Genomic DNA, 20,690 nt, shown 5'->3' with positions numbered 1-20,690 from the left:
CTATTAATTATTCTAAATCAATGGTTTTAGCTAACTTAGTTTAAACAAAAATTGTCAATCATACCCATCTTATATCTTGATTTTAAAAACGCAGTTAACAAAATAAATGTATGCTTAAATTTTTTAAACTTTTTCAACTCTTTTGTAAGAATTTTTAAATATCAATGATTGTTTTTATTAAAATAAATACGAAAAGAAACGCTAGGCTAGATAAAATGTTAAAAAAATTAATAATAATTAGGAAAAAAATAAAAAAAATAATGAGAAGCATTTTCAAGGTGGTTAAAGAGACTGTCAATTGAACTAGTATAAAAAAAGTTTGCTCAGAAAAGAAAATAATATGAAGTGTTATTTATAATCATTTTCTTCAATCATATAATATAAAAGAATTGCTCTTCAAAATTCCTACAAAACAATTCTGCTACAAATAAAATTAAACGTAAACTATATATAATTACTAAGTTTTGAATTTCAGGTGTTTGATAGAATAGATTTGATTTAAGTCTGATTTTATTATAGAAAATAATATGTATTTTCAAACCCCAATTTATAAAAATATCGTAAATTTATATCATTGTAAGCTCAAATTCGAGCAAAAACTGGAAAAAGAATTCGGATTTATATTTCTCTAATATCATTTCGGTCTTTAATAATTTGGCATAATTTTTGTTTAAAATCTACATTTTTACAGAAGCATGGTTTAATTATGTCTCAATTAACAAGTTAAATAGTTTTATTGAGGCGTAATTAATTCGGCTTTCTGTAGAAATGCCTAAAATTAAGAAATTCACAAAAAATGAAAACTCAATTCAGCCCGAACAATTTTTAAATTTTAAAACTCAAAACTAGCGAATCTTAGGAATAAATACCATTGAATTTCATGACTAGTCAGTTGTGTCTGGAAATTTGTAACAAAAGAATTAAGGACTTAAAATACACCCATTAAATGTATGCAGACATAGAAGCCCTATGCAATTTATTTTTTAGAAATGCTCCTAACATCGTTGGAAATCAAGTTTTCTGCAATTGGTTTTATTATCTTGATTTAAAAAAATTGATTTCAGTTGAAAAAAACCCTAATCCTTCAAATTTTAATAATATTGTTTTAGTAATAATTGAACTTTGTATTCATTTAAATCCACGTGGATCAATTCTCAACGTGGGATGAATATTTGGAAGAGTTAAAAAGAACTTTGTATTAAAGAAGCAAACAAAACAGCGTTTGAGTTCACTAGGAATATATTTCCGCACATAAATGTGAGGGGGTTTCAAGGACTGCTTAAAAAAGCAAGTTTTTATTTCGGTACTATTTATCGTAACTAAAGAGGTGCCAAGACTATTTTCTGTCTTGTTTAAAAAGGTATCCCTTTTCTGACAGACATTCATACCTCACAAATGCCAAACATAGTGGGATTTTTTTTTGTGTATTTGAACATTAACTGTAGCGAGACATTTTAATATAAGGGGCTGGTAACTTTTTTGGTATCGTTTACAACCCATCTTTTGAGACAGGATTGGGATTTCTTTGGAAAGAAACCGATTTCCTCCAGACACTAGAAGTAATGAAAAAAAGCAATAAGGAGCTGAAAGAAATAGAAACCTACACAATTTTTTAACGATAAGTATTATAGTGAGTTTAAATTTGAAGAAATAAAATTTATGAGAAAGTTAAAAGTTTTCTACTGGATTTACTTTAACCTTACTCATCTCAATAAATATATCTAAATTTTGCGTACATATATTATTTTAAACTAACTGAATATTTTTCTTTAAGAGAAAATAATTATAATAATAAAAACATATTTACTTTTGAAATCTAAATTTAAAATGGTTATTTAGAAAAATTACTTAAGATTTTTTCAACTGGCAAAATTTCGATAAAATTTTTTTTTAGTATAAAAGCATTTTTTTGTAATTTTAGATACTAATTTTGTTTCATCTATTTTTAAGTAGTTATATTTAACAATAAAATAACAGAAACTTATTTGTATAATATATTTATAACATTAGAAAGATCCTAAGAAGAATATTATAAAGCTATCAAAACATGAAATAAACATACTTCTACTTTAGTGAAAAGCATTTTACACCCTTGAAAATTTGTAAGTTTTATTTTTTAGAAATAAATATCCCATTCACTTTAAAATGTTTATTTGTGAATAATTTTCAATTCAGAATATTGAAAAAAAATGAGCTGATTAAAGTTCAGAATATTAAAGCTTCGTGAAATTTTTTAACTTTTATGTAATGCTTCAATGAAATTAAATTTCAATAATTTTTGATAATTTAATAACAAGATTAATAAAGGAAATTTTCCTAATTTTTGAATGGAAATTCGAAATAAAAAGGTTTTAGTTTTTTTTAAAAATTATAATGAATCAAAAGTTTTATGATTAGGTACGTAAAAATAAAATCTGTACTAAAAATATCTATTTTGCAGCATGTTATATAAGATTTATTTTGAGTATTCATGTTTAACAGTATTTGATTACGAAAACTTGTATCCTATTTCAGGACCCACGGAAAGGATTTCAAATTATTGGCCAGTAAATTACCTAAGTATCAAAAGTATTCGAGAATTTTCGAAATATTTTTCTTTCCAGTGGAAAAAATCATTCTCCAAACCACAATTTTATTCGCCAAATTTACGATTCTATCGCATTTGACAAGGTGGCGAATGCTTAACGAAGGCCCTGTTTTTATAATTGTGAATAAAATGTGCTGTTTGAAGTTGTTATTACGACTAATATGAAATTTATTCAATTAGGAAGGTTAATATGTTGTTGTGATGCAATGGAGATGAACTTTAAAATAATTTTGTGACAAAAAGTTTTGTTATCAGAAAATAAGTTTATATTTCCATGCAAAATATTTGCTTTTTTATTTTCATATTTAAATTTATCAGAGGGGACAAGTATGACATATAGGTTTATTTTAATTACATAAGAAATAGAAAAATAACATTCTTATTTTGTTAAAATAACTAAGGAAAAGAAACACTCTCAGTGAAAAAAACTGCTTTTGTGAGAATGACCCAAATATGATTTGGGATTATTTTCAATTTTATAGTTTACCTTTGAATCGATGCCTATAGGCTTTGAACATTCTTCGCAAGAATTGGCATATACTTGCTCATAGCACCTCACACAATATGGATGTTCTTCTTTCAGTACGTAACGGTGTCCCGTCAGAGATTCATCACATTTCCAACAACAGAAATGCGACTGATGCCAATCCTTCGACATTGCCTTCGTATATTCGTTCGAAAATATTAACTGGAAGAACAAAAAAGAATTAAGATACACAATTACTGAAATGAAATAAATTAGACAGAAATTCAGTTTTAAAGTAATACTGAAATTTTGAAGGATTCGTGATAATTTTTTTTATCCTTAAAACAATATGTATTTTAAAAACCATAGCGAGTAACATAAATATTTTTTTCAGAGAATACCATATTTCGATTCGGTTTCATAATTATTTTAGAGAAAAAAGGACAAGTTTGATTTGAAAATTTCTTATTCTTTTTTGAAACACTAATAACAGGAAGTGTTGAAAATTAATTTAAGTATTAACTCTTTTTTAAATTCAAAATATAATACTGAAGGCTTTTAGCAATATCAAAAACGCGAAAAACTAGTTTTTTATACCTTAATAAAAAGTAATATGTCAAAAAGAAATGTCGTAAAAATAAAAACGATTAAATGATTGAAGAATATACACGGTAAAAAATCCAGGTTAAATTACGACAAAAAGTAATGGCACCTTCAGTGCTACATCCGTAAAATCCATTGCACCGTAAAATCCATTTTTGCATAAAACTTTTATGCGTAATTTTTGCAGTAATATTTCTGTTATAATTAAGGTAAATAAAATTTTTGTTTCGTTACGTTTTACAGTAAAAATGGATTTTACGATAAAAAGCATTGGCACCCTAAGTGCCGTCACTTTTTACCGTAATTTGATACGGAATTTTCTACATTTTACATGCATTTTTAAAAGAAATTTGTCGGTTCACTTAATGAAATTCGATTTTATCAAATTCACGATTGATAAAAAGACTCTAAACAATTTAAAACATTAGTTGAAACATAAAATGCATATTAATTAATTTAATTTGAGGAAAACGGGTAAATAAAAATGTGTGACTATTGATTTTCAGGACTTTGAAAATATTTTGGATATTTTGTTCTCATTAAGTATTTTTTGAAGTACTATAATGTACTTTTGTAAATTATTAAATATTTAATTTATTGAACTATTTAAAAAATTGTATTTGGAATGTTCCTTTTTGCTCAAAATTTTTTAATCGTTTATAATTAAAGTTCTTCATAGTAGTTACAATGACTTCATTGTGAATAAATTTTCATTTACAATTTTCTACTTTTAGGGAAAACTATAAAATTATTTACTGTTCATTAAAGAGATTTCACGACTCTTAAAGCTGACAAAAGTAAGCGTAAACACAAATTAGTTCTACTTTAAAAAAAACACTTTTACTTAAAAAAAAAAAAAAAAAAAAAAAAAAAAAAAAAAAAAAAAAAAAACAGTTTTACTTTTAAAAAAAACAAGTACACTGTGAAAAATAACTACAAATTCTATAGAAGAAAAACATATTTTAACTGTTTAAAGAAAGATTTTTTCTGTTTCAAACCGTTATCTTAACACTGTAAAAAAATCTCCTTTCTTTCACAGACTCCCTCCGTATATTAGGCAGTTTAAAAAAAACGGTGACAACGGTTTTTTTTCTGTTTTTCATTCTAATCATAAATGCATTAAAAACGTCAGATCAAATTTTAGTTTTTTATGCATAGTTTTGCTTACCCTATGATAACTCTACCGTTTTTGAAATTATTTTACAATTATTTTCTTTAATTGCTCTTTTTAGCAATTATTTTATAGTGTATATTTTATAGTGTGTATTTTATAGTGTATCGCATATTAGTGAAACTGTGATTCAATTTTTTTGTTAAATTGATATCTAACTTGATTATTATATTTCTTTAGACATAATTTTGGTAAATTAATTTGCCAAACAGTTTAATACGGGTGGACAACTATTGTTTTAAACTTGAATAAATAAAACTTTCAAACTAAGATATTTCTTCATACTGAGACCTGCAGGGATCACACAACTCTCAACGTGGTGACCCAAGTTCAAATCCGAGCTCACATTGATCACAATGCTGACATAGTTATTTTATAGAGTTTTTTTGCTAAAATAACAGTACATATCTGCTTAAAAAAACAGGCATCTGTTTTTAAATGACATTTTCTGACAAATCACCCAAATGATGGTATACCAGCAGACAGTTTCTTTTTTCCGCAAATTTAAAAGATTCTTTTTACAGTGTAGAATTAACATAAAATAAACATTAAAAGCAATATTTGCTGTCGGAAAGTACCACATGATAAATACATATCTCATAATTATAAATATGTAAAGTAAGAAAAGTTTTGAAATTTTTAAAAACATAGCAGAATTTGATTAATAAAATTTCAATTATATAGGTCTTCACATAACATTCACATTCTTAAATACTCAACTTTAAATTATAAATAATATCTTTATTTTTGAAAGTAATACTTGATAAAAGTGCATAAAACCGAAAAATTTTAATTTTTAAAAGAAAAATCTCTTTGAATTTCTGAAAAAAAATTTTGGAGTTAAGAGTTATTTAAATATTTGATATATAAGTTTTAAAAAGTTATATATAGAGTTCTGTGAAAAATTTTATATCAATATGTCAAACAGATTTTGAGAAATCATTTCATAAAAGTCTTAAATTTCATAAATTTTCTTTTGAAGTTTTTATAAATTGCAAGAAATATTGTTATTTGGCAACATTTTACATAGTATTGAATTATTCCTTGTAACATCTGTTTTCATTATTAAAAAGCTCAACTGCATGATTTTGTTCAGAAATGGTTGTGGTTTGAAAAAATTTCGTGTTTTTACGAGTGCTTTAATGGCCGTGAGATCTATTTAAAAATGTAAGAAAAAATTTAAAATTTTTGCCAAATCTACCACAATTTGCAAATATGGACTTTGTAGTTTTATTAGGATCAAAAATTTGAACCCCCAACTTTCTGCATCAATTCTATCAAAATATTTAATAAAAGAATATTTGCTGACATTTATTAACTCATTTATCTCATGTTAATTCCATGCAATATAGTACAACACAAATTATTACATAAACATTATTTTCTCTCTCTCTCTCTGTTATGAATTTCTTCCAAACAAGGATAAAACACTTCTTGAATTGGTAATTTACATATTTTTAAACAATATTTCACATATTTACACAAATCATGTTTATAGTTACACATATGCACATTTATACTTATATCGTAATTTTATGAGCCAAAATTTAAATAAGTCTATTGATTTGCTTTTGAGAAATATCAATTAAAAACGAAAGCTATTAGTTTCGTTATGAATTGGGTGTAAAAAAAAATTCTCCTTTTATAACTTTTTTTAACTACTTTCAAAATCATTACTCTATTAAATTTTAATTTTTAAATTTAGGTATGTATAAAATTTTATATTGCATAACAATTTTTTTTCTTGGAACTATTTTAAGCATTTTCGGCAAGCAACAGATTTAAAGTTTTATCATATAATGTGGGAATTCAGCTCTATTTTTAAGAAATATGTTCTTTAAAATGCATATTACATATTTGCCATAAATGGTCAAATGGGACCTATTTTGATCTCCTGGACTTGATATGGTTTACTAGGTAACTAATGTATAAGCAATATAAGTTTTTTCCAACTGATCTACAGTTTGCTTATTTTACCTCTGACAAAGGTGTTCCGAAATTGATTTTAGAATTAATTTTCAATATACTTTCAAAATCGATTTTTGATAAATGCTGTCTTGAAATAGCATCTGGTAGGCAAAGTAATCTCATTTATATAGACAATTTTGACTACTACGTAACGGAATTTTTTACTGAATGAGAAGTCAAAGGAAATATATATTTAAACACTATAAATCAAATCAGTAAGCCCAAATTATTTCCTTTTTTTCCAACTGATATAGTATGCATATTTTTTTTCAGAAATTTAAAAATGGACAAAGAAATTTCAAGAGACGTTAGTTAACTGGATTAAAAATAAATGAGAGATTTGGTTATCCTTATGTTTCTGAGGATGTTGTAATTAACTCAGGCAACCTAATCAGACGTCAGCATTAAATTTGGAATTAAAATAAACTCTTAGAAAGCCATGTTTATTGCTTTTTCATAAAAAAAAGGAAATCAAAAGTGTAAGAATTGAAGACTTACGCTTCTTTAGTAGTACTGAAACTAATATATAAATAATGCCATGTATGATATTAATAGAATTGATATTAAAATTGATTGAATTTCCTTTCGAAAAAGCAGCTTTATACTAACGGGAAATGTGCTTGAAAAGGAAAAGTTTCAAACAATATGTGTTTCTTGTAGTTTCTTCTGGAGCTAAGATTTGGGCTCTCATACAAAGACTTACACTGCTGTACAAAATTATGAAAATTTGCATATTTTGTTGAATTTTCTGAAAACAAGTGAGCAAAGTTTAAAACTATTGATTCGAACAAAGATGTAAATCTTTTGTGTCGAATGTTGTTAGTGTAAACGTGTGTGTGGGTGGAGCTAGTAGAGGAATAGATTTTATAATTGTATACATGGCAAAACCTACATTTAGTTTGCTCACACGTCTTGCAGCAATCTTAAACTGGCTCTTTCAATTTCACTTCAAGTAAGAAAAATGAACAACCCCCAACGTTAAGATGATGGTAAGAGGTGGAGAATTGTGGGGAAACTTGAAGCAGGCCAGTATCAAGTCTAGAACTTGTGGAGAATTTAATTTAATACCCAGCGTCGTGTATAATTTATACAAACAAATTTAGGAATCTATCGTGAGAAAACCTGGCTAAGTCACCCAAGAGTCACAACGGTCAACGAAGATCGATATTTGTCGATTACAGCGAGGTGAAACAGGGATGCTACATCCTTTCTGCTCTCTCGTGACCTCTATGCGGACACAATAAGCCAAGTTTTAAGGGTTACTGTTCTTAGAAGGCTTTATGGGAGAGGGCTATTTCCAATCCACTGACTTCTGGCATTTAGTATGGCGCAGAGATCATAGAGATTGGAGCCTGGAACAATAGTCGAATGCTTTTTTCATTGATGAGTCCCGCTTCAGTCTGACAACTGACTCTCACCGTACTTTCATATGGAGAAAACCAGGGACTCGCTATCTACTGATTTCATTTTTATACTTGACAATGCGATACCACTCAAAGCTCTTCCGGTCAGCCAAAAAATGAAGATGCTCCCTGAATGGATTGGCTAACCATATCTCCAGACTTCAACCCTGTAAAGCAATTACTGGGACCCTTTTTGAAGGACAATTGTAACACAAAACTCCCTCCGAAGATCACTCATAGTATGAAAACAACGTTAATGAACGAATGACATAAAATGTCGCAAGAACTCCTAAACTGTCTAATTTCCAGTATTAAATCAAGATGTGAGGCCTGTACACGAGGGGGCCATACCCCCTATTATAGATTTTTTTTTAAAAATTCAATTCTCACTTTTTGATGCAATCCTTCCTTGAGTGTTACCCACGATCGTGCTTGGGTATTGAACTGTTGACTGGTTATTAGTTTTGTATTATGTCAGCCTATGTTCAAATCAAGTTTTAATAAACTCAGTCGAACAGATCTTTAGATAATCGACGAAACATAAAAATTCTCTTAAATTTGATCACCAGTGCAGAACAACACAAGTTGTGTGTAAAAAATGTTATATGCCATTAAGAGAAAGGACCGAAAGTAAGAATCCTAAATAAGACAAAGAAAGGTTTTCGATGCCATCGAGAGAACTAAATGTTTAAAATAGCAATGGGTTGATTAAATTAACATCTCTAGAAATTGATAGTTGTTGAAATTGCAGCATTTTGACACGAAATCCTTTTGGTATCAAAAGACAAAATTTGAAAAAAGTGTAGCATATCAAAATTTTTTATAAAGTTAACGAAAATCATTGACTAGTAGCGAATAAATAATGGCTGAAGATAATGATGATATATGTATCGTTTTTTTTTTCTGTACTCCCTTTTATCTTGCAACGCAGCAGAAATTTTGGGCCTTTTATACTTTGTATATATTTTTTGTTTTTATTAGAAAAAATAGGCTTTAAAAGTAAAATATACGAAATACTTTGGAGGCCATATAAAACCTGCATTCACAGAACCAAAATGGCTAACCTTTGCTCCTTTTTTCATCTTAAAATACTTACTTTTAGACGTTAGAAAATAACTTAATCTTTGTAAATTGAAAGAAATATTTAGAAAATTAAGGATATTCTGAAAAAACTTTAAATATTTTGAGTATTTCTTCGGTTTCTTACCATCAAAGATATTTTTTAATTCCCCGAATCGTATATAATTACGAAAAAAAAACCTAAGTATTTAAAGATATGGTAAATTTATTTCCTAAACCATATAGGTAAACTTAAACCATTTGTGAAACCTATTTTCCTATTCATAAACCGAGGTTATGTTCATAAATGAAAAAAAAAATATCCCTTTTAGATTTGATTGTGCTGGCAATACAAAATCCAAAAATATTTTTAGGCAATCTTTTTCTAATTGGTACCGAAATTGGATCGAAGAGGCTCGAAGTATTTGTTTTTTTTCCTCGACCCTACTACCCTCCCAGATAAGAAAGTTTTTTTCAAAAATGTCAAATCTTATGCTCTGAACATACAGCTTACGCCAGTTTTCTTTTTTTCATTAGATTATCTTATTATCTTTCTTGGTCACTGGGTATCACAAGGATACCAGTCAATGATATATTAGTCTAGTCCAATTTGTAGTCCAGCATGTGTAATTATTTTTACACAATCTTCTTGTTCGATGGTGGCTTTGTTATTCGGCCTTATTTAGTCCTTCAGAAGTAAAAGAACGGTGAGAATCACATTCTTCTTTTAATTTTTGATGCTTTTTCTAAATACAATCAAATTATTCTCTTTCCTCATACTATGACAAAAACAAGTAGTGCTGTAATTTTTAATCGTTACATAGTAAGCCAAGGCTGTCCACAAATTTTAAGCACCGACAGAATAAGAATTTTTGAGATTTTTTTTCATTAAAATGAGTTAGATTCTATCGAAAATGTTCCTCGTTGATTAATTAAACAACTTAAAAGTAAATTTTGTGATCAACAAAGGAAAAACGCATATTACAAGGCATACGTTAAACCAAGGTATGCGTTACCATAACACAACGTTTCAATCTCATTTAGATGGGTGATTAGATATAATCAAGTTTATTTTACAATTTTTTATTATAAATACGTTATTATTAAATTGGATACTTGTTTTTTGAAAAATTAAAGGAAAGAAACTACGCAATTAGGAAATGTAGTTACTTGAATTAACACTTGATTTCAGAGCACAATTTACTGGGTCATTGACTGGGTTCCAATGCACCGCTTATTTCTTCTTTTTACCATAATAAAATAATGTATAATAACCAAAAACAAATGACTTAGATTTATAATTAAAAATTTCTGTAAATAAAAAAATGGCAAGTTCAATACAAATAACTACGACCTGCCTTTATTATACAAATAACTACGATTAAGCACAGGGCAAAATACGTAAACGGATAAATTTTTACAGATTTAAATTCTTTACAATGACTTACTTTAATACAATAAGAATTAATCATTAATAAAAAGATTATTATGATAACAATATTTTATTGAGATAATGATATTTTATTAAGATAAAAATTAAATTAAATAGATTTAAGATTTAACTATAACAAGTGCTAAAAATATAATTTGCTAAGAAAATTGCATGAGAAGAAAAAAAACTAAAAGGAACACATAAGAAAAGAATAATTTATATATTCATACTAAAAATTATTCTCCTTATATTTGTATGGATACATATGGAATAAGTTCATAATTATCAATAAATATTTTATCCGATGCTTTTTGTTTACTTTTCAATGACAGAAAGTAGTGCTGAGTAGCATAATAAAGAAAGAGCTTTTGAAAAAGTAAGAGATGAAAATTGAAAAAAAAAAAAAACTATAAAAAATAAAATAAAAAAGAAACACTAAAAGATTTCTACAAGATTGTATGTACGGTTATGTCCTTTTTCTGAAAAAAACAAAAAAGAAAAAAAGAAAACAAAAGTAACTAGGACTTAGTTTAAAGCTTATATTTCATTAGAAATGGAACTTATTTATGCAAAGCATGCCCGGGATCTCTTCTGGAATCAATGCAATTTCCCACTTTATTTCAAGCTTTATTTGATTTGATCAAAATTATGCAGATAAATAAATGTGGGAACAAATTATTCTCTCTACATTTCTACAAAGTTTTACACATAATTTTTCCGTTTGTATAAAAGAATAGATAGATTGGTAAGTATTTTTTAAAATAAAGAAAATATTTATTTCTCATTTCGAAAGTTAATTAGAGTCAAAGATTTTATTTTTTAATGATTTTTTTATAATAACATTTTTCAATTCTGATAAGGTTAAAGTGGAGATTAAAAAGTGAAAAATTTTTAGAGCAGAAAATGCATAATTTAAGATATACATTTTTCAAAAGAGTGTTATAAAAATAATAAAAGAGGAATGAAACTAAAAATAAAAGAATTCACAAAGAAGTATAAGTGCGATTTGTTAAGAAATTTTCATACGTTATATTTTTGATTGAAGAGAAAAAAAATCTTAAATTTATATTATAATAGGAATGGCACTTCTGAAATCTTTAAATGCGGGCGAATACCTTTATTATACTATGAGAATCACAAAATTACAAATAATGATTACAAAGTTAGAATTGATTAATTAAAAAGAAATAATTATTTCTAAACAACGTGAATTTACTTTGTTATTTCATGCTTGATTTTAAAATTTTCGAGAAAGTTATAATTATACAAAAAATGCTCCCAGGTTTTAAACTTTTTCAGCGATTTTTTTATGATCAATGAAATATTTTTTTGAATGAACTTTTTTAAAATAATCTACCTCATTTTTGGGTTCTTCTTTAATCTCCTCTGAGGTCTCGACCTCAACTCTGGTCTTCTTACTCTTGATCTTCTTTTTCTTGACCTCTTCAACCTCGGACATGATGTTACTCAGCTGCGCTCAAGATTTCGAATGTCTTCACAAACTTAATGCTTGCCAGGTACGGGGACCCCTTACATTCTAAGAAACACCCACGCATCCTTCACGCTCTCTCAGGGATCTTCTACTCTCTGCGATTGTCTAAGGTGTTTTATTGTTTGTTTGGTTTTTTTTTTCTTATCTAATTTGCATTAAAAGCGCTAGTTACAAAATAGGCTATGACTTTTAAATAAATTTCTAGAGCAATAGAAGTATAGAAGCAAATTGATAATTTTTAACGTTTATTTTAATGTATAAAACTTCATTTTATGCTAATATAAAATGTCCGCTATTAACTTTGTTTTATTTACGAAATTAAAACTTAATAATAAATCTTGCAGGTGATATATTTTGAGAGTGAATTTTTATAATGAATTTAAATAACTGTTTTCCTTTAATTTATTTTTAGACTCAGAATTAAATGAATCGTTTACAGGTTATATATTTAAATTGCGAACATATATAACTGCCCACTTTTCCTTTTCATTCATTTTTAAGTTCAGAAATAAATCTGCGGGTCATTTGACAAGAAATGCCTCTATTGGATAATTTATGAATAATTTTTAATAATCACGAATTAAAATTATAAAACAATGAAAGAAATATTTTAATTCTATTGCTATGCTATTGAGCTAGAGAAACATCTACATTTTAAAAATTAAAATTATTAAAATATAGTCGCTTTAAACATAAGAGACTCACTTGTTTTCTTAAACTCTACTTAAGAGATTTTTTTGTGAAAAATAAGCATCAACTCGTGACCATTATATTTTGTCTAAATTGAAGATATTTAAATTTATGAAGTAATTAAATAGCTTTATTGAGATTTGTTGCAATTTATTCATGTTTTAAATTGCATCTATTGTTTTAAATGGCATATAACATGCTCTAAATGACATTTCTTTAACGGTGGCCTCATTTATACAAGAACATATTTTTTTACTAACCATTATTTAAGAGTAAAGTGATATGATCTATCTATTAGATATAAATATTTTTTTACAAACATAACTATTAAAATTTTATTCAAATCAGTAAAAAAACAGTATTTTGTAGGTAATTTTTTACTAAATAATTGTATACTAGATAATTTTTTTCTTCATTCAGCAACAAAAATTACTTAAAAAAGTATATTATTGAAAAACACAATAATAATAGTAATAAGGAAAATAAATTTAATAAATATTCATTTTCAAAGAAATTAATTTTTTGTCTAATAAATGTGTAAAAAAATCAGGAAAAGCTTAGCAGAACTTTTTCAGCTTACACCTAAGACAAATAAACAAGTTATGTGGAGGATTTTTTTTGTTATTTAGAAGTGTATTTTTTGTATGATTTAAATGATTCAATGCGATTATGATATCTAATTTATTTGAACAATAAATTGAAAGCTGTAAAAGCATAAATTTACTCAAAAAGTCTGAAAATATTATAACTTCAAATGATAAACTTTTACACAAAAGTTTTGCGAACGTATTTCTTTCTTTAAAAAATATATTTAATATTTTAATTATAAATGCGAATTATGAGTCGAAATTAAATTTTAACAATGTTTAAACACTAAATTATGGATAAATATTTATCTTTGAAATGTTTTAACACGTGAATTCAAATATTTTTTCGCTGTGCTCTTTCCTCGTATGAAATATTGATGCATATCTTATTTTAAAGATTTTCAAATGGAACAATATGAGTGATTCTATAAGAAAACAAATCATAAATTAAATAAATAAGCACATTATTTTTATCCCCAGTTTTGGTTTAATCATATATTTTAAAAAGAAAAATAAATCTTTGAAAGCGTCATTCATAAGAGTTTATTAAAGTTTAGTATGGATATGGCCCCTTTAAAAAAGTTCTTCAACGTCGAATGGAAGTTGAGATTGTGACGGTCGGGAAACCTTAAAAGGAGATCATTCTTATGCCCACAGTCCTGCTGGTTTGCGGATCAATCCCAGTTCTCGTGATATTTCATACTTATGATTTATTAGGGCAACTCTCTTTCTTATATAAATTAAATATAATTTTTTAAAGGATACCTTTTGTATTATCCTTTGAGAATATGATAATTTCTAATTTTTTCACGCTTTTTCTACTCTCCAATTACTATTAAAATCAATTCAAACCTCAAGTTTAAATAGGAGTCAGAAAAAAAATGTTACAAAATATTTGTATTCCTCATTACGCTCACAGTGAAGGATAATTTTTTTTATTAAAATGTAAATATGTAAAAATATGTTCATGAAATTTATTAAATGAAATTTATTTAAGAAAACATGAAATTATGAAGAGAACATGAAATTTATTTAAGAAAAAGTGTTATTTAGTTCTTCTTGTTCAAGATCGCACGAAGTTTCGGACCAAAAGTGTGCGTGTGGGAGGAAGGGTGTATATGAATCTGTGACTTAAGAGCTGCAGTTCTACGGTTCCCTAGGGTTCCGTGAAAAGGTCAGAGGGATTCCGAGACTTTTTTAGCGGATGGTATTTGAAAATTTTAATTATACTTATATAAAATTAATAACCCAATATTGATTCATTTTTTTGGTGAAATTATTTAAATAAAATTCTTGCAAAATTGAAAAAAAAAATATTTTTTCCCCTAACAACAATATATCGGATAAATTATGAAAATAATATGAATTCTGAAAAATAGCCTTATCAAGAATTTTTAATAAAACTTTTTAACTGAAAATAAAAGCAAAAGAATACTAAAAACACGTTTCTCTGATAACTATTGTCTTTGCTTGTAACAGTTATTTTTCACTTCAACTAAAACTACAATTCAGACTATTTTATGCTCTTCAATTTACACAAAGAAATAAATTTAAAACTAGGATAGATGCCGACTCTGAAACTCGAGATCTGGGAATTCAACTGTTTGACATAAAACTTAATTTTAAGACTAGTATTGATTAAATGATGAAAAAATTTAATTCTTTCCACGAAAGGTATCTAAAGTAAGTCTTATTTTGGTTAATATGTTTACTATTGTTAATGAAATTAAATTACAACGTTCCGCGAAAAGAAAGTCGATTATTTCAGGTTCCGAAAAGAAATTGGGAACTGCTGCCTTAAAGCTGCCCCAGCCGAAATTATAAAACAATGTGCATCCTCATTTCTAATTAGAAGTTTTAAAACTGCACAATTTTTAATGTTATTAAAAAAAGCCATTTTTATGATTTTTTTTTAAAAAAAGAGAAGTTTTAAATCATATATAAATCGTTTTAATAACGTATAGATCTTTATTTTTGCGGAACTTTCAAATTCTACCTTATATTTGATTGTAGCTAGCAAGCTTTTCATCATCTTATAAACATTCAGCGACGAAAAAATTTTTTAAAATTTACTTTAACTGTATTTTCTATCATTAAAAAATTGGAAAAAATAACAGGTATTGGCTGAAATTTGTTTTATTATATCTGCATACCATGCAATTCTATACATGTTTATCTCAAATCCCTTTCTTCGTATTTTAACGGTGTAAAATTAGAAATAAGCTAACACAATAAGAATGTTATAGATACTTTCTTTAGTCTTATAATTGTCATTTTAAAAGTGATAAAATGAGGAGTGTGTGTGAAGGAGTGTCGAAAGTAGAGATTTAATAACGATCACTCACTGCCGTTTCACGCATTAAGTGTTATGTAAAGGCTATATTTAAAAAGTGAAAGATGGCTCAAATTTTGAGCCAAAAAAATAACTTGAAAAATGTTTTTACAAAATCTTATTTAAACACTTATGATAATTATAACAAAGTAAAAAACATTCTTGAAAGTTGCTAACAATTAAGCAATAAAAATTTTAAAATTTAGAATCCATTGAAGTACGTGGGATTGTTTCAACATTACTTGATAGTTTTAATTTATTTTAATTTATTCTCTATTTTTTATTATTTACAATAATACGTATTTTTGTAACGTATTTTTACAGTAATACGCTATTTTCGAGCGAATCAACATATTCTCTTAGATCTCTTAGATCAATTTACAGATTATTGTAACATATTTTTTACAATAATACGTTATTTTCGAACGAATCAACATATTCTCTTAGATCCATTTACAGATTATTGTAACATATTTTTCACAATAATACGTTATTTTCGAACGAATCAACATATTCTCATAGATCTAATTTAAATATTCATTCCTTATATATTAGATCCTTTAACTCATTTGATCTTAAGAATTGGGTATTTCGAGCTATTATAAGAACTAAAGAATCATCCCATTTCAAAGAATATGTGGTAATGCAGCATAGTTATGGAGGAGACTTATTGAGAGTGTGAAGAATGATAAGAAAATGAGAAGTTGGTTTAAAAATGTGAATGTTGTGGGCCAATTATAGCTTTGAAATTTCGCGACTAATGGAGTGATAGTTGTAATATGGTCAGCATTGGGATTTCCCAGACACACCTCATTTGAATCTGGGTGAACTTAAAGCCAGGGATTTAAGTGGGTACTACGCAATTAGACATACAGCGTAGATTGACTTGAGAAATTTTACGTTATTTGGATTTTTTTAAATTTCCTATACTTGTATGAGTTTTTTAAATTATGGTATGAAATCGTGCATTTTCTTATTTAGTTGTTTAAAGCAGACTTCTCTCAAATTTTAAAAAAAGTGAGTGCTTTCATTTTATGTAAGAGCTTTCAAAAAAAATTTTCTTTATATAAAAAGAGAATTAACTTAATAAGAGATTTTTTTCAACTATTTCTTTTTTCCCTACCCTATACATTTCTGTGAAACAAAAAATCAACATATTTTTTATTTCATTAATAAATACAAGGAACTAAAAAAAATTAATACACAAGTTTTAAGTTGAAATTTTTTTATGTTTGAAAAACATTTAATTTACCATCAGTTTTATATCCCGAGTTATCTCGGGCTATTCTCGAGTTATCTCGGGTTATCCATTAAAAGTTAAATATTTTCAAAAAACTTTCCAAACGTAATTTTTTTACTCTTTAATCTATGTAAATTCAGATACAACAGCACAAGATACATATGCTGTCCAACAGTAAAACTCCTAAACAAAACTTGGCAAACTTCAAATCACAACTAATTATTACTATTATTATTTTTTTTTTGCTTCCAGCTGAGTAAAAACGTGGTAAAACAAATCGTACTGACAAATTCTGTTACGCCTCAGGATAATAAATATTCGCTATCTATACGTACCAAAGTTAACACGGGATAATCAAGGAAGCGATTAATTACCGCTTGCCATTTACAATGTTTGTTAGCACTGAAAATCGATTTCGTACTTCTCTCCAAAACTTAAGAACTAATTAACAGCTTTCTAATTAGCTTGAATGTCAGCAAAAAAAGCTTTTTTTTGTAACCGTTAATCACCTTAAATCTTGGCAGCAGAGCTCACAATGGCTTTCTCTAACGAATCAATGTTTTGCTCTATTGAATTAAGGAGTGATAGCAATGCATAAAAGTGAAGAGGAAAAATACACTGAAAAAGTTGATTCTAATTTGCATGCCGTTCGAAAACATATGCAATCTAATTTTTAAATAAATTGGCGTGTTAGTAGGTGACATTAGTTCACTCTTCATAAAAAAAAAACAAGATATTTTTCTGAATATAATGCCTGTTTTTAAGGTAACCTGTAGAGTTTAAAAGCACGCAGTCAGTCAAACGGTAATGCAAACGATGTCTGACAAAATAATTAATAAAACAGGGTTTATAGGACCCGTTTTGTTCTTAAGAAAGCAAAACCCCTGAGGGAAGTATTAACCAAGTTTATAAAGTACATTATCTTTTCAATTATAAAAGTTTAAATATTTCGACGCATTCTTAAATTACGTAATTTTACTCCAAAATTTTGTAATAAATCGGTTGAATAGCTTATGAGCAAGGATGATTTAAAAATACAATTTTGAAATATTAGAAATAGGCTTTTTTTCTGTCTTTATACCTTCAGAACAATTAAACCATTTTTTAAAAAATTTTATTGTTTCAAATTGCGAAAAAATCTAAATATCTAAACCCTCCATATCGCAGGGGAATGTATTTTACCCTGATTCTCTATGATGACCTTTTCTCTCTCTGCTACTGTGGTTTTTCTTTTTTTGTTTTTCACCTTTATATTTCCATTTTTCGTTGGCACCTTATATATTTTAAATCACTTTAGTTTCTTTTCATTCACTTCTGGCAAGTCATGAAAATGGGCGTCTGTTTCTGAGCGCTTTAAACATGTCGACTGTTATTTTCAATTTGCAAATTTTTGAAGCGAATGAAGTTTTTAATCTAGTAAAACTAAATATATTTACACTTTATGAAATGATAATGTATTTTTTTTTTAACATAAAAGATCTTTAGTCATAAAAGATTTTTAGATCTTTTTTAACATAAAAGATCTTTAGTCATAAAAGATTTTTAGATCTTTTTTAACATAAAAGATCTTTAGTCATAAAAGATTTTTAGATCTTTTTTAACATAAAAGATCTTTAGTCATAAAAGATTTTTGGATCTTTTTTAACATAAAAGATCTTTAGTCATAAAAGATTTTTAGATCTTTTTTAACATAAAAGATCTTTAGTCATAAAAGATTTTTAGATCTTTTTTAACATAAAAGATCTTTAGTCATAAAAGATTTTTAGATCTTTTTTAACATAAAAGATCTTTTGTCTCTTAAAACTGGTTGCCGTTATATTTTGCTTCACACCATTAATTCTAGAAAAGGGAAAAACTTTCGACTAGCATTCATATTTCAGGGGTCAAACAACTAAAAAGAGGTATGCTTTACTTCGTTTCGCTTATAAGTTCATTCATCTGTGTGATACCTTCACTTAATTAATAGATACCGCTAATTAATTAACATATTTAAAAGACGGTTTTCCAATAATTTACAACTCAAATCACTGCTTAATTCAAATTTTGAGAATTTTATTTAATTGTTTTCACACTATAAACTTCTGGAAATTACAAAATCAGTTTTAAAATGGTGTTCACCTTTTAAGTGTTTCAAAATCTTAAAACAATTTAACGGGAAAAATCTTAAAATTTTACTAAACTCTAAATGATCAATAAACTTCAGTGACATATGAAGAATAAGCTATTGAAAAGTTTCATTTAATATGTGTAAAACGCACAATAGAATAAAAAAAATAATAAAAAATCTTACATCTAAATAATTTGATCTACAATCGGATTTCAGCGTACTAGTAGTTTAACATTATATACGCTAGTTAATAATATGCGCAAAAAAACGTTTTTCTGAATATACCTATCTTTTGAATATTAAGCTTGACGCTAGAAGCTTGACATCTTTAAGAAATAGTTGTTTTTATGCTCTACTGACCCATATGGATATGTCACACGGAGAATAAACAATTCTGGTAAAATTACCGCACTGTATAGTAAAGAAATTTCAAATTTTATCACATTTTATAAAACCATATTGTACTGTAATGTTTTGAATTTGAAAAAACTCTGAAAATGTCTTAAAACATAAATTTTTACTAAAATTTTGTAGTTTTACTCCATTTATTTAAAACATTTGTGGTAACTATTATGTATTATTTTTTATTTTTATTTTATAACCATCAATCAGCCGACTCAATTTAGGGTTTACTGCTACTTATGTTCAATTCTGTAGCCTCTTAATTTTGAACTCAATCCAGAAAGCAAGGGAAATCCTGGATTAAGTATTAGAAGAAATTTGCCTTCGTGGTGGATTGTTTGATTGAAGTAACTCGCATTTGCGTCACATGGACAGGAAAACCACGAAAACCTTCCACGGTTAGCATGATGGCTATGAAACTTTATCACGTGATCCGTCTACCACTGAGGATATTTTACGTGAGCAATGTGATCGGTGCAAGCCGGATGCGGAATTCGTATCGACTAGCCATTGCTGGGATTCGAACCCGGTTCATCTCATTGGAAGGGGAGTGCTTTATTCCCTGAGCCATCTCGGCTCCATAAATCATTTTGTAAAGAAATATTTGGGGTCGCGATAGCCTGACCTGCAGGGTGCTGAACTCGCGCTAGTGAGAACGGGAGTTTGGATCCAGCCGGCCAATCACTCCCCTTATAGTAAATAGACGACTGGTGGACGTTAAATTCGTCGGGTCACAAAATCCTCCATGCTCCCATAGCAAACTATACCTCTGAGATTACTGAATTAGAGATTGGTCGTTCTTTGGTTCAGGTCAAATTTACTATCTGTAGATGAATGAATGAATGTTCGAATGATTCAGCCCACTTAATGGGTGGGACGTATGGGTGTGGTAGAAGTCAAATTCTCGGCCATAGATGGCGCCACTGGTAAACAAGAACAATCACACCCATTGCCTTAATGGTCACAACAGCAAGACAACACCACAACGACAACAACAAGAAATATTTTTGTTTACGAATACTGTACAACCAGACCTTCAAACATTAAGGTAGTATTTTTTATAGTGAATTTACTTCCACTATGGAATTTCTCAATAATTGCGGGAACCCTAAGAATATTGACATGTCTACAGCTATTATGTGTCCACACGC

The 20,690-nt window shown here is 27.4% G+C and overlaps 1 protein-coding gene across 3 annotated transcripts in view; it reads right to left on the bottom strand.

Moving 5' to 3' along the window:
- LOC107437445 (four and a half LIM domains protein 2) overlaps window positions 1-20,690 on the bottom strand; it is a 60,223-nt gene that overhangs the window by 19,073 nt on the left and 20,460 nt on the right. For 2 of the 3 annotated variants that reach the window (XM_087154701.1, XM_087154703.1), the window contains exon 2: window positions 3,075-3,275. In XM_087154701.1, coding sequence (XP_087010827.1) covers window positions 3,075-3,275 — 201 coding nt within the window. Of the gene's footprint in view, window positions 1-3,074; window positions 3,276-12,046; window positions 12,276-20,690 lie in introns of those variants that run through there. The other variant, XM_087154702.1, reaches the window with a different exon arrangement.

The sequence above is a fragment of the Parasteatoda tepidariorum genome, chromosome 11, assembly GCF_982258835.1.
Source record: "Parasteatoda tepidariorum strain Cologne lab strain chromosome 11, Ptep-v5.0, whole genome shotgun sequence".
Taxonomy (NCBI): Eukaryota; Metazoa; Arthropoda; class Arachnida; order Araneae; family Theridiidae; genus Parasteatoda; species Parasteatoda tepidariorum.
Note: the sequence above shows the minus strand (reverse complement) of the source record. Positions and strands in the feature narration are given on the sequence as shown.